The sequence below is a fragment of the Sinohyriopsis cumingii genome, chromosome 6 (assembly GCF_028554795.1).
Source record: "Sinohyriopsis cumingii isolate HCF-2022 chromosome 6, ASM2855479v2, whole genome shotgun sequence".
NCBI classification, from domain to species: Eukaryota; Metazoa; Mollusca; class Bivalvia; order Unionida; family Unionidae; genus Sinohyriopsis; species Sinohyriopsis cumingii.
This window is the reverse complement of record NC_142966.1, coordinates 133,013,794-133,041,581: the sequence shown is the minus strand read 5'-3', so window position 1 is coordinate 133,041,581 and position 27,788 is coordinate 133,013,794. Positions and strand designations below refer to the sequence as shown.

The 27,788-nt window shown below is 37.3% G+C and overlaps 2 protein-coding genes across 2 annotated transcripts in view; both read right to left on the bottom strand.

The window, feature by feature from the left end:
• Positions 1–27,788, bottom strand: part of LOC149798014 (uncharacterized) — a 33,247-nt gene that overhangs the window by 4,006 nt on the left and 1,453 nt on the right. The window contains exons 2-5 of the mRNA XM_089963074.1: positions 17,218–17,336; positions 16,652–16,714; positions 14,411–14,570; positions 301–3,689 (exon numbers count right to left, since the gene is read on the bottom strand). Of these exons, the coding sequence (XP_089819200.1) occupies positions 301–3,689; positions 14,411–14,570; positions 16,652–16,714; positions 17,218–17,330 (3,725 nt within the window). The 5' untranslated portion in view covers positions 17,331–17,336. The remainder of the gene's footprint in view (positions 1–300; positions 3,690–14,410; positions 14,571–16,651; positions 16,715–17,217; positions 17,337–27,788) is intronic.
• Positions 18,267–25,712, bottom strand: LOC149798015 (uncharacterized). The gene is made up of 2 exons (XM_089960826.1): positions 25,038–25,712; positions 18,267–18,362 (listed from the first exon to the last, which is right to left on the bottom strand). Exons 1-2 carry the CDS (start codon positions 25,710–25,712, stop codon positions 18,267–18,269), a joined length of 771 nt encoding a protein of 256 aa, XP_089816952.1.

Genomic DNA, 27,788 nt, shown 5'->3' with positions numbered 1-27,788 from the left:
TGCTGACTACTGTTCATAAAGTTCCGTGCATCATCTGCAAAGTATAAACGGGTACTAGGGCCCGTGCATGCAGCGGAACTGTTGGCGTTGCAAGAAAAAGAATACATTGGTTGTCGTTGAATTTTGTTAATCGTGTAGATCAGTTCGATTATGGTAAGCACACAAACATATCTCGGCAGGTAAACACTGGATGTATGCTAAAATGTTGTACAAAGCATACCTCACAGTAACCGTTACGTGGGCATAATGAAGTACGATATTAAAGTTAAAAGTAGTAAAACATAATTCTTTAAAATTTACCTTGTCAATGCTTCATCCTTTTCCGCGTAAGCCTTCTTCATTGCTAGTTTATGTTCTTGCAGCTGCCTTTCTTTTTGCTGCAAATGTACTTTAAAAGACTCTAATTCCTGATCCATGTTTTCGGCACGTTTTTTAAGTTTAGATATTTCACCTTTTTGCTCTAAAGATTCATGTTCTGCCTTCCTTAACACTGCGCTTAGCTTTTCATTTTCATTTTCAAGCTTGGTTTTGTCCACCTTCATCGCCTGAGTCTCATCTTCAATCTTATCAAATTTCCGTTGCAAGTCTTTGTGCCTCATTTCTAACTGTTCGTATTCAACATTCAAGTTTTTTCCTTGTTTTTGTTTTAGCAGTTGCATTTCTTTTTCCTGCAACTGTTCCTTAAGAAACTTTGTTTCCTCATCCATTGATTCGACACATTTCTTGAGTCTAGATATTTCGCTTGTTTTGTCTGAGAGTTCTTGTTCAGTTTTCCTTAACATGCTCCTTTGCTTTTCGTTTATATTTTCAAGATTACTTTTGTCCATCCCCATCGTCTGAGACTCATCTTTCATCTTATCAAATTTCCCTTGCAAATCCTTGTGCCTCATTTCTAACTGTTCGTATTCACCGTTCCAGTTTCTTCCTTGGTTTTGTTTTAGTAACAGCATGTCTTTTTCCTGTAACTGTGACTTAAGAGACTTTGATTCCTCATCTATTGTTTCGACATCTGTCTTGAGTCTAGATATTTCGCTTGTTTTCTCTGATAATTCTTGTTCAGTTTTCCTTAACATGCTCCTTAGCTTTTCATTTTTATATTCAATATTACTTTTGTCCATCACCATCGCCTGAAACTGCTCTTTTATCTTATCAAATTTCCGTTGCAAGTCCTTGTGCCTCAGTTCTATCTGATCATATTCCACTTTCCAGTATCCTCCTTGTTTTTGGTTTAGTAACTGCATGTCTTTTTCATGCAACTGTACCTTAAGAGACTTTGATTCCTCATCCACAAATTCGACATGTTTCCTAAGTCTAGACATTTCGCTTGTTTTCTCTAAGAATTCTTGTTCTGTCTTCTTTAACTTGCTCTTTAGAGTTTCAATTTCATTTTCAAGCTTGGTTTTGTCCATCACCATCGCCTGAGACTCATCTTTCATTTTATCAAATTTCCGTTGCAAGTCACTGTGCATCATTTCTAACTGTTCTTGTTCCACGTTCCAGTTTCTTCCTTGTTTTTGGTTTAGTAACTGCATGTCTTTTTCATGCAACTGTGCCTTAAGAGACTTTGATTCCTCATCCACAAATTCGACATGTTTCCTAAGTCTAGACATTTCGTTTGTTTTCTCTAAGAATTCTTGTTCTGTCTTCCATAACTTGCTCCTTAGAGTTTCAATTTCATTTTCAGCCTTGGTTTTGTCCACCTTCATCGCCTGAGTCTCATCTTTAATCTTATCAAATTTCCGTTGCAAGTCTTTGTGCCTCATTTCTAACTGTTCGTATTCAACATTCAAGTTTTTTCCTTGTTTTTGTTTTAGCAGTTGCATTTCTTTTTCCTGCAACTGTTCCTTAAGAAACTTTGTTTCCTCATCCATTGATTCGACACATTTCTTGAGTCTAGATATTTCGCTTGTTTTGTCTGAGAGTTCTTGTTCAGTTTTCCTTAACATGCTCCTTTGCTTTTCATTTTTATATTCAATATTACTTTTGTCCATCACCATCGCCTGAAACTGCTCTTTTATCTTATCAAATTTCCGTTGCAAGTCCTTGTGCCTCAGTTCTATCTGATCATATTCCACTTTCCAGTATCCTCCTTGTTTTTGGTTTAGTAACTGCATGTCTTTTTCATGCAACTGTGCCTTAAGAGACTTTGATTCCTCATCCACAAATTCGACATGTTTCCTAAGTCTAGACATTTCGCTTGTTTTCTCTAAGAATTCTTGTTCTGTCTTCTTTAACTTGCTCCTTAGAGTTTCAATTTCATTTTCAAGCTTGGTTTTGTCCATCACCATCGCCTGAGACTCATCTTTCATTTTATCAAATTTCCGTTGCAAGTCACTGTGCATCATTTCTAACTGTTCTTGTTCCACGTTCCAGTTTCTTCCTTGTTTTTGGTTTAGTAACTGCATGTCTTTTTCATGCAACTGTGCCTTAAGAGACTTTGATTCCTCATCCACAAATTCGACATGTTTCCTAAGTCTAGACATTTCGTTTGTTTTCTCTAAGAATTCTTGTTCTGTCTTCCATAACTTGCTCCTTAGAGTTTCAATTTCATTTTCAGCCTTGGTTTTGTCCACCTTCATCGCCTGAGTCTCATCTTCAATCTTATCAAATTTCCGTTGCAAGTCTCTGTGCCTCATTTCTAACTGTTCGTATTCAACATTCAAGTTTTTTCCTTGTTTTTGTTTTAGCAGTTGCATTTCTTTTTCCTGCAACTGTTCCTTAAGAAACTTTGTTTCCTCATCCATTGATTCGACACATTTCTTGAGTCTAGATATTTCGCTTGTTTTGTCTGAGAGTTCTTGTTCAGTTTTCCTTAACATGCTCCTTTGCTTTTCGTTTATATTTTCAAGATTACTTTTGTCCATCCCCATCGTCTGAGACTCATCTTTCATCTTATCAAATTTCCCTTGCAAATCCTTGTGCCTCATTTCTAACTGTTCGTATTCACCGTTCCAGTTTCTTCCTTGGTTTTGTTTTAGTAACAGCATGTCTTTTTCCTGTAACTGTGACTTAAGAGACTTTGATTCCTCATCTATTGTTTCGACATCTGTCTTGAGGCTAGATATTTCGCTTGTTTTCTCTGATAATTCTTGTTCAGTTTTCCTTAACATGCTCCTTAGCTTTTCATTTTTATATTCAGTACTACTTTTGTCCATCACCATCGCCTGAAACTGCTCTTTTATCTTATCAAATTTCCGTTGCACGTCCTTGTGCCTCAGTTCTATCTGATCATATTCCACGTTCCAGTTTCTTCCTTGTTTTTGGTTTAGTAACTGCATGTCTTTTTCATGCAACTGTGCCTTAAGAGACTTTGATTCCTCATCCACAAATTCAACATGTTTCCTAAGTCTAGACATTTCGCTTGTTTTCTCTAAGAATTCTTGTTCTGTCTTCCTTAACTTGCTCCTTAGAGTTTCAATTTCATTTTCAAGCTTGGTTTTGTCCATCACCATCGCCTGAGACTCATATTTTATCTTATCATATTTCCGTTGCAAATCATTGTGCCACATTGCTAATTGTTCGTGTTCCACGTTCCAATTTCTTCCTTGATTTAGTGTTAGTAACGGCATGTCTTTCTTCCGCAACTGTGCCTTAAGAGATTTTGCTTCCTCATCCACTAATTCAAGATGTTTCTTGAGTCTAGATATTTCGCTTCTTTGCTCTGATAATGTTTGTTCTGCCTTCATAATCTTATTCAGAAAAAGAGAAAAGTAAATAAAAATGATGAGACAGCAGTATCCATACTGAGTATCTTTGAGAGAATATTACAGTAAACATTGCAATTCGTTGGAAAACCAACTTTGTGATTGTTAAATGTATAAACACGAAATTAAGCCTACATCAAAAATAAGCCTTCCTCGAAAGTAAAGTCGACCAATTTTATCATGTTCTGGTCTCGAAAAATACAGGTGCTGAAAGAAGCCGCTTGATTCATTTATTGAATATCGTGAATGTATACAATGCAGTTACATGTGGAATTGCTGATGTCATTATTGAAAAAGCAGATAAGTTTGAAACTATACGTGTATCTATTAGTATTTCATGTGGAGGTGATGATAATTTTATAGTAAAATTAGATACGTTTGAAATGACGTTATGTGAAGACGTTTTGGTGAAAACCCTATATTGATATGACCATCACTTCAAGATAACCTCCGATAACAAGATTTTCAAGACGGCCACTGTGCGGCAGTTTTCACTTAGGACTAACTGGACTATAAGTAGCAACAATTTATGCTAAATTACGGACGACAGACAACGGATGATGGACAACAGACCAGGCCATAAGCTCTTCTGGTCTATGACTGTAGAGCTAAAAGAAAACAAACCGAAAATCCCACATTTCCTTATTCAGCTATTTCAAATTAACATGATGGACCTTTTTCCTATTGTAAACTTTGGAGTGATTATCTGAAGAACGGTTATAATAAAGTGTTGACAATTAAACTATTTTATTGGGAAACCAGTCCTTTCCTCGGCTTCAGGAACTAAAGAAAAAGCACGCATCATAAGTTTCCTCTAAACGTAGTAAAAGCAGACAAAGCAGCGATTTGAATTTATTATCCGTTTATCAACAATCATGATTGGCTCCACATTGTACAGCTGTCCAATATCAACATGGTATTGCATTCATAAGAGAAAATATTTTGGAAGAGTCAAAACAATATTGTGCAACCTAGGGGTCATAATAAAATCTAAACCAATTTAAAATATTTAACTCATCTGAACTTTAAACAATTTATCGCAACAATAAACACATTCTTTTTCATACAATAAGAAACTTATCTAAGTGCTTGTATTTTTATTGTGAAAATACAAGTTCAATATTAATTAATGTGCAGAAACGTTAAACTGTTGTATTGCATAGAATCACCCTGTAGAAAGAATATGAACTTGAATGGGATAAACTTAAGTTCCAATAGTGAACTGATAATAATATTGGATAGTCTCCAATTGCACAATGCGTTGCTACAGCATCCCCTAAGGCACAACTCAACACATACCCTTGTAATAATTAAACTTTGAAGACAATTCTGTTTCCCATAATTGGTTTCAATATAACTATGAATTTGTTACTCTGATTTTTTGGCGCATTCATCATTAAGTCTAATATATTGTAGCTTCTCTCACGTTTTCGCTGCAGTTACCTCCCATGATCAACCTGACTTCTTATCTATGTACAATACCCAAGACATAAATTTTAATTCATTTTTAGTTTTGCTCTTCAGAATAAAAAAAATGCCTATGCAAAATGAAGGAATCTTCTCAACAAATTGTATTTGGCATTTTCTCTAAAGCAAAATAGTACGCTGTCAAGATCTACAAATTGGTTTTAAAATGATAAGGCAAACAACATATGCTCCACCATATACTCTATTAAACTATTATCTAATCAGTCTATAATATCGTCTTTAGGCCACAAATTTCATCGAAAGGTTTTGTGATGTAAATTCGTCCTCATGACGAAGAAGCAAAAATCACACATGCTAAATCTGCACAAGTTTCTATTCTTGAAATACCGCGAAAGCTATTTAGCTCACTCTCATCCCTATACTATTTAGTCTTTGTCAGTAAAATAAGTTCTGTACCAATCTTCTCTTTTCCACAAGTACGTTCAATTAGAAACTCCTGTAGTGGTTATATATTATTCCTGTATAGAGATGGTTGAAATGCAAGAGTTAGGGTTGCAGCTAACATTGCAATACCACACGACACAGTTGCGGGCTGTTTACTGAATAAAGCTTCAACCGTGACCGCAGAAGCTGTAGCCATAATGAAATCTTTGAATTATATTGATACCACACCACCCTCTATATCAAACCCACAAATCAGATGATCTTTTCGTATTTCAAAACTGAACATGTTACGAAACCTTATATTTGACAATCCATTAATACCCAAGATTTAAAAAAGACAACACAATTTGTTCATTATATTGGAACAAAAGCATTATGTACTCTAGACTGCTTGGTCACATTGGTATTACCAGAAATAAATGCGTAGAGAACGCAGCCAAAGCCGTTAAATATTATGATAAATATGTTTACTTGATTCTTAGTTCCGGATACTACCCTGATTACGACCTTAGAGTTTTCAAGAAACAAACTTTGTTTACAGTTTTATGGATATTTCCATTAAGATAACAGAGTAGTGGGGATCTGTATAAGATTGTTTATAACACTGACTTTTAAGAAAATGAAGTTTTGACCCGCATCCTGGTTTTCAAATTGTGTCTTGGGTTTTAATATTAAGGTTAATTATATTAGATGTACTCATTACTACCTTAAAATCCGAAGTAAAATCGGTCTTATTGTTGTTTCAGTTTTATTTGAGAGGATTTTATGATTTAAATAATTCACTGAAACTACAAATTGCTCATTAATACTGCTTGGACTATATCACTATTTTGGGATTAATGTGAACTAATTCAAAGACATTTTAGATTATATCATTCATATGCATCAAGACTATGAACATGTCGCAACATTCCAGGTTACTGACACATCAGCACATTTAAAATTGGGATTCATTCGAATCACCATTGGAATTCATTTGGAATTCTAAACTTTTCGACTTATGATAAAACATTATGACTATTTAAGATTCGATTCACAACACTATAAGTTCTTTTGAAATTGTTACTTTGAATCCAAGGGAAATAAATTATTTGTTGAATGTTATACATCTTGCTGGGCTCTCGCTCTCTTCTGTAACTTCGTTGAACACCACAGAGTCGTAGCACTACATATATTTATATAATCGTCATAGTTTATGTACTTGTCAACATAAGTGGGATGAGAACTCCATAAACAAGGTTTGGAACATCTATCCATATGAGAGCAGTATCCCTCTTACAGAATAAATCGCAGAGAGGAGGTGGTATTGTACCTCTCACGTCTAAGAGATTTTTGGCAACATGGCACGTACGCGTTCGAAAAAAAAATTTGTTTCTATCTATAAGCAAATTGCTTCTCGATGCCAAAATGATTTGCATAACAAATTGTAAAAATTCGGTATTTTTGCAAATGAAAATTAACAATATTAGCTATCCTGGTTCACTAACCTTCTGCATCGAACAATTTGGTAGAAAATTAAGGCTGGATCAGTCTGAGTTTTGAAGGAGAACGACAAAAGACTCTCTCTTTTAACTGTTTTTCGAATCAATGTTTTTAAATCATACCTTCATAGTTTGACCATTTTAAATGATATCTGTCATTTCACACGCGATGGTTTATGTATTTAATGTGAGTTTATGCTACCTTAGTAGGTATTTGCGTCACCTTAATGACAAATCGTTTTATATAAGGACAATGGCGGAAAAAAATTATATGGACAAACGAGAATTTAACATAGTGACGCAAGGTACTGGACGCTAGGGAAAAATAGCAACAGTGTTACAAGTAGTAGTGAATTAGTAACAGAGTTCGAGTTGACCTCAATACGTACTATTGTAGGTAGGTATGGAAATGATACGTGAAATGTTTATGGGTACAAAAGGGTTTATAGGGACAAAAGGGTTTTATAAGGACAAAATGTTTTATAGGGACAGGGCTTTTTATAGAGACAAAAGGGTTTTTACGGACAAAATTATTTATTGGGACGATGGCAATTTAATATGGAAGCGACACTTTGGGGACAGAAACGTTTATGGGGACAAAAGTGTTTATGGGTTTATGGAGCAGAAAAGTTTACAGGGTGAAAGGGGAAGGGTAATGGTAAAGATATTTAAGTTTGGATTTTCAACACACACACACGCGCGCGCGCGCTCACACACACGCACACACACACATACACACACCACCTTGTGTTAGCTTGGTGTTTAAGAGAAGGAGATGAAATCTCACAAACATAACATCGATCACACCACCTATACCATTTAACACCCCATCACCTTTGTCTTAGATTGCAGTGTAAGAGAAGGAGATGAAATCCAACAAAAATACTCACGCCACCTATACCATCCAACACCCACACCACATACATCAGATAGTGCTAGCTTAGAGTGCAAAAGTAGACGATATTCACAAACATACTGTCACACACCTCATATACCACCCAAAACCTCTTACACATACTATCCAAAACACCTTGTGTTAACTTAGAATGTAAGAGAAGGAGATGAAATCTCACACAATATACTGTCCCTTACACCAGATAAAAATACAATCCATCACACCACCTATACCATCCAACACCCCTAACACAAACAATCCAAGACGCCATATGTTAGTTTACACAATAACAGAAGAAGAGGAAATGTCACAAACATACCAACCAACAGCCATACATACATTATCCCAAGCGTCCTGCGTTAACTTAGAGTGTAAAAATAGGAGATGAAATCTCACAACCATACTCTCTCACGCCTTATATACGATCTATCATCCCTTGCACACACTATCTAAAACACCTTGAGTTAACTTAGAATGTAAGAGAAGATGTAATCTCACAAAATATACTATCCCTTACACCACAAAAACACTATCCATCACACCAATATACCATCCAACATCCCGAACACACATTATGCAAAACTCCTCTACCCATCATTCTATGGTGTGAGTGTGTGCGTGTGTGAGAATTTATCTAAAGTTTAAAAGAATAAAGACACAACAATGATGGATGAACAGACTGCTAAATTTTTCTATTTTCATGCCTAAAGCGCGTACATGAAGGAAAACATCCCTTCCATTTTAATTCCAGCTAAAACATGACCCAGAGGGATAGAGAGAGGTGAAAGAGCATATATGCATACAGTATCAATAAAAAACAACATACACAATCTTTTCAATAACACAATATTTTTTCAGCTTTTCCAATACAAATCAACAAATCAAAAAATTGTCAAACATGAACATATTTACAAAATTGACAACGTTGTGAAGTCAAGCTTGATTTCCACTGATCTAGGGCATTGGCCATCGATGCACACTACTTCTCCTTGCTAAAGACAAAAAATTTGCATAATATTTATAAAACCATTTTTCTACTTATCATCGTTTCTAGAATAGTTACTATCGAAATAAGTACTAGATGTTCTAAGGGTCATCCAAGACTGCGTTGATGAACAAAATAAACACAATATTGTCCACCCACCACGAAGCCTGTGCCTTGTAATCTCACATTATTGAATCGAGTTGTCTTTGTATTTTTCTTCTCATAAAGTCAATGATATCGTCTTCCAAAGGTGGGGATCCATACGAATCGAAATAGTTCACACTGTGATCGTTGGGAAAGTAAAGGGCCATCCAGTAAGTTTCTAGTTGATGACTGTCGTTGGTGTTGATGATATAGGCTTGATCGTCTCTAGTTTTGCGATGAGGAAGCTCATCTTTAGCACACACGACAGGATTCTAAGAAGCCGTGTACAAACTGTACGTCAGAGGATAATGAAGTTACTAGGCATCCATATTTTGTGTATAAAGGTGACAATAAGTTGATAAACTCAATCCTGACGTTTTCTTTTCATTTTTATGTAGAGTAAATGGCTTTTTTCTTACTCTCTGGAAGTAGAGATTCTATGCCTTGAATCTCCAGAGAAGTCAATGGAGGGGAGGACTAGTCACGCAAGTCTTTATATCTCTGATGCAAAACGTTTCCTTCGGAGATTACACACCAAGCGTCATCCAGATACCATTCCAATTTTTCTTCTTGGCTCATCATCATACATTTATCGTGTTGAATCTGACTAGGATGGTCGATTTGACGTCTATAACAATGTTCGTGGGTCAGAGCTGTAATTTTGTTTCAGCCAGGTGCTTGGCAAAACAGGAAACTAAGTGTTCTTCTTCTTCTAGTCATCTCGACATTATGATGTTCTTTAGTCTTTTTCTTCTGTAGTATTTTCTACTTCTTTTGGTTTAACGACATCTTCGTCATCCATCTGCAAAGAGGCTCCGCAGTCCAAAGAGGGTAGGTATTCTTCCATAGCTTCTAATAGTCTGAAATAATTTCTCTCAAGTTGTTGATTTCTAGAGTATTATCAAATTCTGCATAAAAGATGACGTTCACCGTGTTGGGTAGAACTTTTGCAAGCTGAAGTTCTACACGAAGTGGGCCGGATTTTATAGAGTAGAAGTGGCCCTCGTCGCTGCCAAGGTCTGGAGTGAAATGAAAAGCCCAGAAAGCACAACTTCCTGCTTAATCGTCGTACGAAATGCCGTGGCTGCTGTTGGTACCTCAGCAAGATTTAAAGTAATTCTTCTGCTCAAAGTTAGGTTCGAAGGGTCTGGTACACAAAGTCGGACCATCTCGACTGACTTCTATCTTGGACACTTGGTAGTGCTTAAACGCGAAAGGAGTTTGAGTGATTCCTCTGTTGAGGCTTCATAACTGACGATGCCAATGATTACATGTTTGGATAAATGTCCTTGGAAAAGATGATCTTCAATCTTGGATCGGAGTCCAGTGGCAATTGTGAAGGTTTTCACTTCCACTCGTCGTATGGGATACTTGGTGGTCGATCTGTTCAAAGTGTGACTGATGTCATTTCCCACTTTAGGTAACACTTCTACACGTCGTACGTAGTCGGGCTCCTTGGCTGATGGTTTTGCACTTGTTCGCATTACCCGTTAAAATTGTTAACAGTATAGTTTAGATTTTGTCTCAGACTGACATCCATTCCGTTCAACAAATACTTATCTTGCAACCACATGTCCAAATGCAAACAATCCATCAATTCTAAGGTGCCCCCTTGTAGGTTATTTTTTCGATGATCGTTAAATTCCGCATGGTGTGGATTGCCATCTTCTGTCATGGATGTATCGTTGAACTTCTCCAACGTGTCAGGTTTCCATACTGCGCAAGAATCCAGATGGATGTGTTTGATTTCTTCTCCTATGTCAAGAGATGTTTTACGTACACTCGGTAACGTTAATTAATCATGCTACTGATGACCAGTTTGTTATTCAAGTAGAAGTCCACTTCACCGAACAAGGAATGCATGAAGTTGTTGACGGGATCTACTTTGGCATCGGCCCATCGAGTGGTATCGTCCTTTTGAGAATTCTGACTTTTAGGTACAAGTAACTGCTGTTTAGAGCAATGTAACCTTCGGTCTGTCTTTTGATTTCGAATTCGAGGGGGCCGAAGTCGTCAAATACAAGACGGGATGAAATTCGATTGATTGGGATTCTCGCATCGTCATCATGGTGAGTGGCATGCCAAACACATCCAATTCTGACTTGGAACATTCGCAAGAATCTCGGTAAATAATTTGTTATGTTAATAATCAACGACGTCTAGTTCTCAAGCTGTTCTTCTCTTAGTCTTTCCCACAACGTGCTTATGAGCTCTGGAGGGGTGTCGTCGTCTCTTTCTGCCTTGTCCTTGCTGTGGCGTAAACGGGGAAGGGCATTTATATGAGTCTCTCGGGGAGCCAAAAGGTTTTTCCCCGCTGAAGCAAGACATTTCAACTTGCTCTCAAGAAGGCTTCTTTGGGATTTTGTTTGTCAATGATGGCAATTTAGCGAAATTCTTTTCCTTGCGTCAAAGCGGCAGCTTTCAATCCTCGCGTGACCATCGGTTTCAAGATGGGGGCTATCCCTAAACCATGTCCTCGTTGTCGAGCGTTACCTCAGTACACATGATACGTGACTTACAAGTCGTTTGAAAATCATTTCCGAAAATGTAGTTTCACTGTGACTTTTCTTTTCGAAAATTGGAAATATTTTTTCCCAGATCTCCTTTTATATCAACGTTGACACTGTCGAAATGCAACTTCCCGACAGACACAAAGTGAGGATGTATAAATTCACGGTGAACATGAAGAGAAGAACTCGAAAAGAAGCGGTCGCTGTCTTTTTATAGTCGACGACTTGCGAAGCATCGATCCAAGAATCAAGAATCTTTTCCAACGCACTTTCGCTTCTTCGACTCGGCGTTTCCCTACTTTACTGGTTCTTTTATCGAGAATGTTTTTGATGTCGTACACGTTGTATTCTTTCTTGGTAACTTGTTGTAACTCGGGCAAGTAAAATGTTCCTTTTTAACACGTTGCCCTTAATGTTTTCAAATTTATAGACAGAAGGATGACGTCCATGCACTCGTCCAGTTACAAGAAACAATTCGGTGGAATAGTTTGGTCAATGACCCTTATCGACGGCGCGTTTAGTTTTTCTAATGCTCACCAAATCTCCCGTCGTCATCAGGCCACGTTTCTTGGGAGTATTAGGGGACGTTCCATGCAAGCGCCCCAAGACGGCCACTTTCTTTTAGGGGTTGCTTCTTCGCGAGCGCATCTGATTCTTCAGTGGTAAGATTAGTTATTAGCTTTGTCCAGACGCGGTAAGACGTCGATGTACTTGACGTTGTTTTGATGCGTAAATATTTTCACTTGCATTCTTTTAAAATGTGGTTGGAAATGTTCCACGATGCTGGTTTGGTTTCGTAATTCTCGGTGGTGAAGGCATGGATGTCTCTTTTTGGAATTCTGTTTGGAGAGTTTGGTTCAGAAATTCGGTACCTTTGTCTGTTTGCCATCGGAGAGAGTGATGAGCGCATTGGTTCAAAACTCGGAGCTCATTTTGGAAGTCAAATGCATGACCCTGGCTAATTTGATAAAGAAAGCGATGAAACAAAACAAATATTGTAGACGCGATTGTAAGTGACCAAATGACTAAGTCAGCTTGGCATTGATGATCGACGCCCTCCACTTTGGTGCTGCTTCTGGAAACATTTCGTCGAATGTGTTTGTGTAACGTGTACGCGGCTTGTTCTTGCAACCATCGTTGCACCTGGGTAAGCGTGCACTTTCCAGTTGAGTTTTGGCAGCACGATACAATGTCTTGCTAAGAGGAAAAAAAAACAATCAGCGAAAATCCAATAAAAATAATTCTCTTCTGGAAGTATGGCTGTGGTTGTTTTGGTAGCTGCCATGCCATCGCTCTTCGTCTCCATCGCAGGGGCATCCCAATACATCGTCTTAGTTTCCGCCTTGCTCAAACTTTGTCCCATCTATTCACTGCGCACGAACACTAGAGCACCTATATGCTGTATGTGACATCACACGCAGCTCTCTTCTGATTGGAAGAGAGACTCCACGCTCTGAGTGAAGCTTGTAACACAGCTTTGGATTGGTGGAACAAGTAAATCGTTTTGATCCGCCCATAGACTATAAATACCTGCGGCTCACTTCATGAATTCACCTGTTCTTATAAGATGTGGACTAATGTTGAGTTGTCTACTCTAATTTTGGGGATGCTGTTCAGCCCGGACTACTTCATGCATGTGAAAACATAATGGACTATCAAGAAGATAACAGATACGGCTGTTTGGAAAAGAAGCAGTATGTGGAGAGGCAAGGCTGTCTGAAGAAAGTCTTGATGTACGGTCCCGCTGTCAGACTACGTTTGAGGAAGAGGAGACCAACGCGATGCTCCGTATATTAACTGCCTTTGGTTATCGAATCCCAACTGTCCTTTTCAGATCTAAAAGATCTACTCATTGCTAAACAAAACCTGGCTTTATCTTGTATAAATGTGTGCTTGTGTATGTCTGTTTTGTTTGTCCCCCATCAACCCATTTCTGTCCTTATAAAACCCTTTGTCCCTACAGTCCCCATTACGTCACCATGTTAAATTCCCGTTCGTCCCTACAGTGCCGTTCCAAATTAAAATCCTGCTTGTCCCTATACATTATTCCGCCATTCTCCTTATATAACATGATTGTTCCCAGTAGTTACACACATAACTACTTACATTAAAAATCACACTAATTTAATAACTGATAACAGAGGACACTGTTTTGACTCGCCCTAAGAAACAGTAAACCTTGCATATACCACATCGCAGCGGCGACTGGGTATAAATATTTCTCTCAATGACTGCAGAAATAGCTCATTTGTACAAAAATGTCCGCGACAACCGCAGTCTGCTGTGAAATAAATTTTTAACTAATCTACCATTCATTTACCTGCTCATAATAACAATGTTCTAATAATTATCCTTTGCAGATATCATATTTAATTTAGTTCACTATTTGTTCAGAACACTTTAAAAATATATCGATAGGCCGCGTTGAAACTGTTTAGGTCTCGATGGCGATGCCAGTCTCCACAGATCTATACTTTGAAGAAAAGTTTCAACCTTTTCTCAAGTCTACTATAGAAGATTTATTTGTATAGCTCGTGTCATATACCTACAATATGTTACATTATCAAGCAGACTCGTTTTCTGATTCATAGGCGTTTCTGTGCTGAATATGGCAACTGTCCTTATAAATATAATGGCTTTATTGGCCCTCAAAAATTTCCATTCCTTGATCACTTAAATGTTGATAAACTAAATGTGTGTACATCTAGTATATCTGCATGTTCAGATACTGATTTACACTTTATTCGGCTAACAATATTCAATAAAATATGAATATGGTATGCATTTTTACTTAATTTTAGCTTTAGCAGTCGTAGTACCTGTTTTATCTCCTCTATGTTTGTTTTTTTAAAGACTGCCAATGCTTCAAACAGTCTGTATATCTCTTGGACTTTGTCTTTCGCGATATCATGCTGCACGTAACTTGGATCAGTCCACATAGCTAGATGACGGTTTGAAGGCTGGCTTTCACCAGTTCTCCTGTAAAATAAAACGCATAGAAAGAACACATACTTACAATAGTATGCCACTGTGTACAATCTTGATCCTTCCTTAGAGAAAAGAGAACTCAATTTTGAATAAGAATGGGCAGAAATTTCAGATTCTATAGTCCAAGCATGTTAACTATCACTTCCAGGGTTTTCGACTCGTACAGAAAAAACTATATCGGAAAACTTAACCAATATTTTCAAATAACCACGACACTGAATAATGATCAGAGGAAGGGCAGATGTGGACGGGTATGAAAGAGCAGATCTGGTGAACTCTACATTTCAAGCATGATAGCTATCCTTACATTGTTTGACCTTGAATTTTCAATTAGGGTCAGACTGAAGGCAGAGGTACAGGAACATTAAAAAAGAAAGCTTCCTGACTCTACAGTCCATATATGTCATTATAACATTCGGCACTTGTGTGACCATACAGAAAAATATTCACTTTGAGCTAAACAAAGATTTTCAAAATGACCTTGATTTTGCAAGAGGGTCAGGTGGAGGGTAGTGGTACATAAATATGAATTGGCAATTGTTTCTGATTCTACGATCGAAATCCGCATTTGCAGCATGATGGCTATCCCTTCCAGGGTTTTTGACTAATGACCAATGCATATCAATTTTCACCGAAAACTTAATGCATTTTTTCAAATGACCTTGACTTTGCTGAAGGGATACAAGGAGTGTAGTGGTACATTAAGTCAAGAGGACAATGCTTACCAACTATACTGTAAACGCAAAGCAGCCGTGTCTGTAAGGATTTGATTCGTGTGACCATACAAGAAAACGTCATCCAAACCCTAAACCAAGATTTTCTAATAATCTTGATCTTGTCTGGTCGGGTATAGGTGTGTAGAGATGAGAAACTAAAGGTTACTGATCCTATGGTACCAGTATGAAAATAATATCGCACAGAGATATACGACTATACAAAAATAACTGTCACCGAAAACCTTAACCAACATGGGTATCATCGCTATCTCCATTGTCGTAATACGTGGTACTAAGTCTCGCAAATGCTAAGGCATTTGATACTAAAAAGAAACTATTTACTGATGTACTTACCACACGATAAAGATTTCCCTACGTCAGGCATAAATCTAAACGACGTGTAGTCATAATAATAACTATTACATCATATTCCGATAAAGAAGTGATGCAGTACCGGGTTCTATCTATTGTTAGGCCACACGAGTACAGAAAGTATATGTAAGCCAATATTCCATGCAATACGTAGACTGTTGCACGATATAAAATCTTAAATATGTACATGTAATTATATGTATTGTAGTAAACCTAACGTTAAAACTTCATAGCGAATCCCTCACGGAAATTAGAAATTAGCTGGAGTGGGGAATTAAAAACACAAAGATGAAAAAAAGCATTCATATATATATATATATATATATATATATATATATATATATATATATTCTAACTATGCTGTCCACGAAAAGCAGCTGTATATGTTAAGCAAATGTTCAGGTAAACTGGGTGATTTGCGTATGTTTCATGAGATTTTCTGTGGCTTTCTCTAAGACTTTGGCGACATTTTCAATAGGATCATGTAAGCATGATTTTATGTGTGGATTTCTCAGGGTGTGAAATTTGATAAACATGATAAACATATTTATATTCATTTATAAAAAATCCCGATTTGAGTTTTATATAATTAGAGCACTTTTACTTTGCTATTTATTCTATTTTATGTTGATTAAGTTTGGCATCAAATTTTGCACTTTGCTCAATTTTACTTTTGTGGAAATCTTGATATCACTCAGAAACCCACCAAACCAAGCACATGCTATTTGATAGGCCTTGATGTATTCATATATTGATTATTCTGTATGATTTTGTACCATCAATCGAATTTCACAACTGTTCCTGACATTTTAGACATTAAAGAATTAGGGATTTTAGACCATATGTGTTTAAACAAATCTGGTGAAATGTTATATGGTTCAGAAATTAAGAAATCACAGAATCGAAACAGAATTGTCTCACGTCTCCCAATATACTGAGGAATATATAAATGTTTGCAGAAATGTTCCTTGTGTAGATATATACCTATCTGATCCTGTTCGTTGGTGCCTTACAGGCCTTAAATTTCCGTCTCGATTACTTGTCATGCTGAAACGAAGCCGGCATAAAATAAAATAAGCAATTATGAGAGAAAGAGATCGGTGATGCCGGGAAATATATCATTCTTTAAGTCCTTTGGTTTTAATTTTGGATATTTTTGTTTTCTGAACTTTTACTTCGTACCAAATCTTGAAACTGTTTTTGTCACTTTTATTAAAGATAATCAAAGCACCCTCCCCCCCCAAAAAAAACAAAAAACAACGCACAAAGGAACCAAACAAATACCACCTCGCCAAAACAATCAAGACTGTCTTTAATTAATTACTGTGTCTAGTGTTAAAGTTTACAAAATTACTTTAGGCATTAGTCATTAAACGATAAGGTACTCCGTGAAATTGTGGTTTATTGCTTCATACATGAATTTATCAGAAATCTTATGAGCAGGCATGCACGAATGAGTGATATTGACAAAGAAAAACTTCGGCAAATAAAAAGGTGAGGCGTGTGAGTGTACAGTTTATCACTTACCTGTATCAAAAATATATTCTCACCTGACAGTCCGGAAATTTGCATTTTCGTATACAGCACATTTATGCTGTTTTCTAGCTGCTGTTGATGATCTTACTTGCCTTTCCTCACTGAAACTGTATTCAGCATCATACATCCTCACCTTTATCCCAAAAAAGAACAAAGTTTTCAATTGTACTGAATTTACTTCTTCTTTCACTAGACGAGATATATATAAACTTCCTAAAACTCCAAAGTACAATGGACATATTTTGCATACCAGCACGTCGATCGAATTCACGTGTGCCTTTTTTCGCGCATTATCTTCTGATAAATTAAAGCTATTGCTAGAAATGAACCTGTGTAAATGATATCACAGACTTAACGTGGTAAGCACCTTCATGAACCAAGCAGTATTCCTCTTTTATGAAAGTGATAAATTTTCCCAAAGTAAGTATTCAGATTATAAGGCTAGGATTGATGAATTTCATTGCTAATTTTAAATTTGACTTCTAAACTTAAGTTTAGTAACGTACGTTCACTTGGTAAAATCGATGTCGGAGACACAAGCAAGGAATATGATACTAACTATGGAACTACAAACGAAGGTCAATAGCCAACCTTCAAGTTTCATGTTTATACAGGCAACGTACTACAGTGACAATGCTATCCTAGCATTACCCATCGAAATTTTAGGAGATTTCCACCCACCCCAAACGTAAAATTGTTTTAAAATAAATGTAGAGATTCCTGCACATTCTATGCTGTATATTCTATTCTGCTTTATGTTATTTTGTATTTTCTGTATGTGTAGGCTGTACATGCTAGAGTTACATCTGGCAATATTCAATATTTCTTTCTAAATTTGATACGCGTGATATTGGAATACTGCAATTTCATATCGTCAAATTCCATGTGCATATCGTTCCAAATTACACATGAAAACATTCTACATTGTACCATTCCATTTCTAAAGTCTCCTATCTGTATTAGGACAATCCATTCGATTATATGTTCATCACCATAGCAGTATGAATACATAACATCGTAGAAACTACAATGTAGCACAGTGAAAGCTACAAGTAAGACTCAGTCATAATGCAAGCTGAAATACTGTAATCACCACCATTTTTGGCCACACTGAGACACTATTTTTGTAGCCCATTATGGATGGAGCTGTCAGATTAATCTATTAAGAGGAACAACTCTTCTGTGTCCAATGTATTGCAGATTGCAAGCATGGAAGACATAGCCACGAATATCCTATTTCATGTACAACACTTGGCAAACGATATGCATCTCGCAAAAAATAAGAGAAAGCAGAAAGCTCTTACTTTTTGCTCTAGCGAGCTCAGTCCAACTAAACTGGCAAACTGGTATAAACCGTGTGATTTGGATTTTTAACGTAGCTTTAAAAGAAATCAGTCATATCGCTACGATGTCTGCAGTGTGGCAGTTTATAGTGATGTCTAGCACTGGCTCATCATGTAGACATCTAGCATGATCTCCCACCCAGTCATTTTATCTTCACACCAGGCCGACCAGTCCTAACACTAATCTCTTAATGCTTAGCGCCAAGCGAGGCAGCTACTTGCACAATTTTTTAAAATAAGTCTTTGATATGACTCGGCCGGGGTTCGAATCTGCGATTCCAGGATCCGAGGCGGACGCTCTAACCACTTAGGCCACCGCAGCGGTGATGATTTCATGTTTACAATCTAGTATGGGATCAGAGATTTTTCACTGCAATCTCACCAGAATCGGATATTCATTAGACATTGGTACTCACGTAACATACATATATAGCATGGTCTAGACACATTTCATTGGAAGGGGAAATAATACTTACCGCCTCTGTCCGTCTGTGCGTTTGTTTGTAAATATAGCTCATTCTAAATTACTGGTTGGAAATTCACCAAACTAATTTGAGTAAGAAAACCGGAGATTATGCTGAAACTACTATACTTTTGAACAGTGAAGCTGAAATCTGGTTTCTTCATAAGTCTTCCCGTTCTGAAGAAGCATCAATTATATATATATATATATATATATATATATATATATATATATATATATATATATATATATATATATATATAAAATACAAAATTTGCTAATAGAAATAAATGAATAGAATTAAAATACATGCATAAAATTATGGCGGTAATGTACCCTCCATATTAATGCCCCCTCCACACAATGGTTATATAAAAAATTTCATTTAAGTCACGTGACTAAATCGGCTTGTATTGTTTAAATCTTAAGCAGACGACTTGTTGAGATGTTATTTGTTATTGAAGAATAACTGCAGAAGGCGTTCTATAGTATTTATTAAATACAAGACATCAATACAGCTTGGAAGGCGAAACTTTTACTGTCAAGATATCCTTTCTTGCTTGATATCTCTAAAAGCTTGTTCTTGACCTGGACCCCAAGTCCACGAGTTTTTACCTTTCAAAAGCTCACGTAATGGTTTTGATTTTTCTGCCAAATTTGGACTAAATTTGCCAAACTGATTTGCCATACCGAGTGTAGTGTAAGCCTTAATCTAATTAGCTTTGAAATATCACTTGACAGTAAAAGTAATCAGACATTCCACACTGGACTAGAACTGATACACACCAACAGCTGGTTTATGTTATACATTCACTAGGGTTTAAGTTCCATGGGAAATAGACACTCAGGGCAGACGTTACTCCCCTTCCAAGCTGTATTGATGTCTTGTATACAATAAATACTATAGAACGCCTTCTAGAGTTATTCTTCAATAACAAATAACATTACATGGTGGCAGCGGTAAAAACACAGGATTGAAATTATCAGAGTTGAAAATGGCTTCATTTCAATTTACAAATCCGGACAAATTTGACTTTTCGAGACCTGAAACTTGGGAAAAGTGGTTTCAGCGCTTTGAACGCTTTCGTCAAGCGTCTGGACTTAGTGAAAAAGAGGAAGAAATTCAAGTGAATACCTTGATTTATTCCATGGGAAGTGAGGCTGATGACATTTTGTCTTCGTTCAACCTGACAGAGGAAGATCAAACGAAGTGGAAGCCCGTGACAGATAGATTCATGCGATATTTCATTCCAAAGAGGAATGTAATTTTTGAAAGGGCAAAATTTAATCAAAGAAAACAGGAAGAGGAAGAAACAGTGGACAGTTTTGTTACAGCTATCTATGTGTTAGCAGATAATTGTAATTTCGGGCCACTACATGATGAAATGATCAGAGATCGACTTGTAGTTGGACTGCGAGATTCAAAACTGTCAGAAAAATTGCAGTTAGATGCAAATCTAACTCTAGAGTCAGCCGTTAGTCAAGCTCGACAAAATGAAGCTGTGAAAAAGCAACAAACAACGATATGAGCAAGTGGAGAACGAATGTCTGAAATGGATGCAGTAAAATCGTCTACACTGAAATATGGGAAACAGAAGCATACAATCCCAAATGTTCAACAAAATAATGTCAGCAGAAAAGGATGCATGAGATGTGGAAAGAAAATTTATCATTCTCGAGACCAATGTCCAGCAAAAGAAGCAGAATGCTACAAGTGTAAGAAAAGAGGACACTATGCAAAATGCTGTCTGTCAAAGTCAACAGTTCGCACAATAGAATCTAGAGAGGAATCTGGATTTCTAGGGACTATTAGCACGAAGAAGGGTCAGCCGTGGATAACGCGTGTGAGATTGAACAACACTTCACTTGTATTCAAGATTGATACTGGAGCTGATGTGACAGTAATTCCTGAGAGGGATTTAAGAAAAATTGGAGACCAAAAACTATCAAAGTCTGATCGAAAACTGTATGGACCTGGAAACTTTGAATTAAAGTGCTGGGAAAATTCACATGTGGACTTGAATCAAACGATGCATTCAGTGTACAAGACATATTTGTTGTAAAGGGACTGAATCAGGCACTCTTGGGCAGGCCCGCGATTCAGGCTCTCAAGATAATTGAACAGGTAAATATATCCTCAGTAAATGCCTCAGATAAAAACTCACAAAATGCAAGCAAAATTGACGATAAATCCATACATTTAGATAGGGATTATCGCGAGAAATTTCCAAATTTGTTTAAAGGTCTAGGGAAAACAAAATGTTTCTATAACATAACTCTGGACAAAAATGCCAAACCTTATGCCTTATCTACCCCAAGAAAGGTTCCTATCCCTTTATTGAATAAAGTTCAAGAGGAGTTGGATAGAATAGAAAAAATGGGAGTTATTTCAAAAGTAGATGAGCCCACTGAGTGGTGCGCGGCAATGGTTGTTGTTCCGAAACCAAACGGTACGGTACTAATTTGCGTGGATCTAACAAAACTGAATGAATCGGTTAAAAGAGAAAACCACCCACTACCATCAGTTGAAGAATCCCTTGCAAAACTAGCAGGTGCAAAGTTTTTCACCAAACTTGATGCAAACTCAGGCTTTTGGCAGATAAACCTGTCAGAAGATTCACGTCGCCTTACAACTTTCATTACTCCTTTTGGTAGGTTTTATTTTAATCGCCTTCCATTCGGAATCAGTTCTGCGCCTGAATTTTTTCAGAAAAGGATGTCAGAAACGCTGGAGCGACTTGACGGAACACTCTGTCACATGGACGATGTTCTTGTCTTTGGGGAAACGCAGAAACAGCATGGCGAAAGACTAGAAATGGTAATGAAATCAATTCAAAAGGCCGGCGTCACTTTGAACGCTGAAAAGTGTGAATTTTCGAGACCATCAATAAGGTTTCTTGGGCATGTTGTTGACGAAAATGGTTGCCGACCTGATCCAGAAAAAGTCAAAGCTATAACGGAAATGGAAAACCGAAATGCGTAACAGATATACGACGATTTCTCGGTATGGCAAATCAGCTTGGCAAATTTAGTCCAAATTTGGCAGAAAAATCAAAACCATTACGTGAGCTTTTGAAAGGTAAAAACTCGTGGACTTGGGGTCCAGATCAAGAACAAGCTTTTAGAGATATCAAGCAAGAAATGATATCTTCACCAACTTTAGCACATTATGATCCAAATAGAGAAATAGTTGTATCTGCAGATGCATCTTCAGTTGGACTAGGTGCTGTGCTACGGCAGAAGCACGGTAGCACTCTGAGACCGGTGGTGTTCGCATCACGAGGTATGTCAGAAACTGAGCAACGCTATGCTCAAATAGAAAAAGAGGCCCTTGCAATCACTTGGGCTTGTGAACGTTTCAGTAGCTATTTAATTGGGTCACAATTCAAACTTGAAACTGACCATAAGCCATTAGTACCACTAATGAGCACAAAAATCTTGGGAGATTTACCCCCTAGAATTCAACGCTTTAGAATGCGTTTGATGAGATTCAACTTTTGTATACTTCATGTTGCTGACAAAAATCTATTAACTGCTGATGCTCTATCCAGAGCACCTTTAAGTTATCACTCTGAGAGTGACAGAGAATTTCAGGCTGAAACTAACGCCTACGTTGATTTCGTAGTTAGCAATTTGCCTGCATCAAATACCCGACTTGAACAAATAAAGTCTGAATATTGAAATGATTCGATTTGCAAACAACTTGTACAATTCTGTGAAACGGGGTGGCCAGAGAAATCCGCTATTGACGGAAAACTTCAATCGTACTAGGCAGATAGAGGTGAATTTACAATTCAAAATGGTCTTTTAATGAAAGGTACACGCCTTGTCGTACCAGAATCACTTCAAAGAGAAATCCTAGAGAGAATTCACGATGGTCACCAAGGCATAGTTAAATGCCGAGAACGCGCCAGATGTCAGTTTGGTGGAAAGGACTAAGTACTCAGCTAGAACACTTGGTAAAGTCTTGCCAAAATTGCATCGAAAACTCACGAGATCAAGCTGAACCAATGATACCAAATGAATTTCCAAGTCGACCTTGGCAAAGAGTCGCTTCGTTTTAGTTTCAGATAATGGTCCGCAATACACATCCGCAATACTCAAAGATTTTGCGAAAAGTTATGGATTCAGGCATATTACAAGTAGTCCAAAATATCCACAGAGCAATGGACTCGCCGAAAGGGCTGTTCAGACAATTAAAAGAATGCTTAAAAAAGCAAACGATCCTTACATAGCTCTTTTGACATATCGAGCAACACCATTACCAAATGGATACAGCCCTGCTGAATTACTGATGGGAAGAAAATTACAAACTACTTTGCCAGTGGCACCAAACAACTTAGAGCCGAAATGGCCAGATTTAATGAAACTGAAGAAATCGGAAAACTATCAAAAGCAAACTCAAAAGAGAAATTATGATCGTCGACATCGCGTCCGAAATATGAAAAAACTTCAGGTAGGGAATAAAGTATGGATTAAAGATCATTTTTCTTCAGGAATAATTAAATCTGAGGCATATACACCTCGTTCATACATGGTAGTAACTGACGAGGGAGAGATACGGCGTAATAGGAGAAATTTAGTTCCCATGCCTACCACATTATCGGAGCCTCTAAAAGTGACTGCTTCAGACCCTGATACTTTGACTGACTCAGATGAAAGCAAAGCAGTGCCAACCAGTCAAAACGGATATTTCACAAGTTCGGGAAGATTGTCGAAACCACCTGAGAGACTGAACTTGTAAAATAAATTAAGCTGATGTAGCTTGTTTAGAAATGCGGTCATCAGATCACGTTTCGTTTTAATGTAAACTTCTCAGGAAGGGAGATGTAGTGTAAGCCTTAATCTAATTAGCTTTGAAATACCACTTGACAGTAAAAGTAATCAGACATTCTACACTGGACTAGAACTGATACACACCAACAGCAGGTTTATGTTATACATTCACTAGGGTTTAAGTTCCATGGGAAATAGACACTCAGGGCAGACTTTACTCCCCTTCCAAGCTGTATTGATGTCTTGTATATAATAAATACTATAGAACGCCTTCTAGAGTTATTCTTCAATAACAAATAACATTACACCGAGAAATCATCGTATATCTGTTACGCATTTCGGTTTTCCATTTCAATTATAGCTTTGACTTTTTCTGGATCAGGTCGGCAACCATTTTCGGCAACAACATGCGCAAGAAACCTTATGGATGGTCTCGAAAATTCACACTTTTCAGCGTTCAAAGTGACGCCGGCCTTTCGAATTGATTTCATTACCATTTCTAGTCTTTCGCCATGCTGTTTCTGCGTTTCCCCAAAAACAAGAACATCGTCCATGTGACAGAGTGTTCCGTCAAGTCGCTCCAGCGTTTCTGACATCCTTTTCTGAATAAATTCAGGCGCAGAACTGATTCCGAATGGAAGGCGATTAAAATAAAACCTACCAAATGGAGTAATGAAAGTTGTAAGGCGACGTGAATCTTCTGACAGGTTTATCTGCCAAAAGCCTGAGTTTGCATCAAGTTTGGTGAAAAACTTTGCACCTGCTAGTTTTGCAAGGGATTCTTCAACTGATGGTAGTGTTGGTTTTCTCTTTTAACCGATTCATTCAGTTTAGTTAGATCCACGCAAATTCTTACCGTACCGTTTGGTTTCGGAACAACAACCATTGCCGCGCACCACTCAGTGGGCTCATCTACTTTTGAAATAACTCCCATTTTTTCTATTCTATCCAACTCCTCTTGAACTTTATTCAATAAAGGGATAGGAACCTTTCTTGGGGTAGATAAGGCATAAGGTTTGGCATTTTTGTCCAGAGTTATGTTATAGAACCATTTTGTTTTCCCTAGACCTTTAAACAAATTTGGATATTTCTCGCGATAATCCCTATCTAAATTTATGGATTTATCGTCAATTTTGCTTGCATTTTGTGAGTTTTTATCTGAGGCATTTACTGAGGATATATTTACCTATTCAATAATCTTGAGAGCCTGAATCGCGGGCCTGCCCAAGAGTGCCTGATTCAGTCCCTTTACAACAAGTATGTCTTGTACACTGAATGCATTGTTTGATTCCAGACCACATGTAAATTTTCCCATCACTTTAATTTCAGAGTTTCCAGGTCCATACAGTTTTCGATCAGACTTTGATAGATTTTGGTCTCCGATTTTTCTTAAATCCCTCTCAGGAATTACAGTCACATCAGCTCCAGTATCAATCTTGAATACAAGTGAAGTGTTGTTCAATCTCACACGCGTTATCCACGGCTGACCCTTCTTCGTGCTAATAGTCCCTAGAAATCCAGATTCCTCTCTAGATTCTATTGTGCGAACTGTTGACTTTGACAGACAGCATTTTGCATAGTGTCCTCTTTTCTTACACTTGTAGCATTCTGCTTCTTTTGCTGGACATTGGTCTCGAGAATGATTAATTTTCTTTCCACATCTCGTGCATCCTTTTCTGCTGACATTATTTTGTTGAACATTTGGGATTTTATGTTTCTGTTTTCCGTATTTCAGTGTAGACGATTTTACTGCATTCATTTCAGACATTCGTTCTCCACTTGCTCGTATCGTTGTTTGTTGCTTTTTCACAGCCTCATTTTGTCCAGCTTGACTAACGGCTGACTCAAGAGTTAGATTTGCATCTAACTGCAATTTTTCTGACAGTTTTGAATCTCGCAGTCCAACTACAAGTCGATCTCTGATCATTTCATCATGCAGTGGCCCGAAATTACAACTATCTGCTAACACATAGATAGCTGTAACAGAACTGTCCACTGTTTCTCCCTCTTCCTATTTTCTTTGATTAAATTTTGCCCTTTCAAAACTTACATTCCTCTTTGGAATGACATATCGCATGAATCTATCTGTCACGGGCTTCCACTTCTTTTGATTTTCCTCTGTCAGGTTGAACGAAGACAAAATGTCATCAGCCTCACTTCCCATGGAATAAATCAAGGTATTCACTTGAATTTCTTCCTCTTTTTCACTAAGTCCAGACGCTTGACGAAAGCGTTCAAAGCGCTGAAACCACTTTTCCCAAGTTTCAGGTCTCGAAAAGTCAAATTTGTCCGGATTTGTAAATTGAAATGAAGCCATTTTCAACTCTGATAATTTCAAGCCTGTGTTTTTACCGCTGCCACCATGTAATGTTATTTGTTATTGAAGAATAACTGCAAAAGGCGTTCTATAGTATTTATTAAATACAAGACATCAATACAGCTTGGAAGGGGAGTATAGTCTGCCCTCAGCGTATATTTCCCATGGAACTTAAACCCTAGTGAATGTATAACATAAACCAGCTGTTGGTGTGTATCAGTTCTAGTCCAGTGTGGAATGTCTGATTACTTTTACTGTCAAGTGATATTTCAAAGCTAATTAGATTAAGGCTTACACTACAGGTAAATGAAAGGTAATAAAAAGGAATTAAATCCGGATAAGGTAGAAATGGGATTTGATTACATACTTAAATGTGTACATGCATGGTAAATATATGACTTTTAAAATTAAAATGAACACTGTATTTTCAATTTATTCAGCTTGACGGATATATGGGCTTCGTGAAAATATGTTTACATATAGGCCATTCAGATGTGACGCACAAGGACAGCGGTTCTTGGAGATAATACAATTCCGCGATAATAGGCGTGAAGCGATAATAGGACGTCGAAGTATACATGTTCATTACATTTGTAACAAAGGTAACTTGCAATGGCTCTAAACAGTCAAGGGGGTGGGTATGCTTGATAAGTTTTGTATATTTTAAGGATACTAATTTCTAAAAATGCCCCAGACAGCAATTTTATTGTACAGTAATTTGTTTTTAATGCAAAGGAACATTTGGTACAATAAACTAAGAAAGCCACGTACTATTCAGATACGTTATCAAGCAGTATGATAACCTGCATAACCAACACATACAAAATACCGCTGTATAACCTATAAGAACTCATATATACAAAGAAACTTGCAGCTGCATAACTTCTTATCACATGAATATAGAAAGAACCAGACACAACTCCAGCATTAATTTAATACTTTTGTCCTTGTCAAGGACTCAGTACGAAATCTCGCTCCTTCGCTCTGTCCAATCATTTTGTTTATTTCTTCATCGCTGTTGTCATGTTGAATATGTTGTAATAGTTGTTTTATGCACGGAGAGGGCTAATTTTTAAGCTGTTAGAACGTGTGTCGAATTCCACTGTATCATATTGCTACGATGAAATATATTTAAACCAAATCTATGTGCTTCGTTTGCATATACATTTAAACATTTATCAAGTCGAGTTTGTGATCAAAATTCGTTTACTCTATGTTTTGTCAGTTTCAAATGTTCTTGGGAATTTATAAGGCTGCGTAATTGTACACTGTATATTTGGGTGGAGCGAGAGGTTGGTTTAGGGGGGGCGGGCGGCTCTCTATTTTGGTATAAAAGCTTGGCCTTTGACGAGCTTATAAGAGAGAGAGAGAGAGAGAGAGAGAGAGCTGGGCGGCGTGGGTGCATACACAAAAACCCATATTATCAGTTTCGAAATTATTATATTTTGAGTCCCAAATTAACTTTCATGAGTATATCGCCGTCTGAGAGAGAGATAGCTGGGCGGCATGGGTGCATACACAAAAACCAATATTATCAGTTTCGAAATTATATTTTGAGTCCCACATAAACTTTCATGTGTATATCGCCGTCTACAAAAAGAACATGTCAAACTAAACCACTTATCTATAGATAGGTAGATAGACAGAAACATCCATACTTTAACAAAGTAAAGAGTGAATGGACAT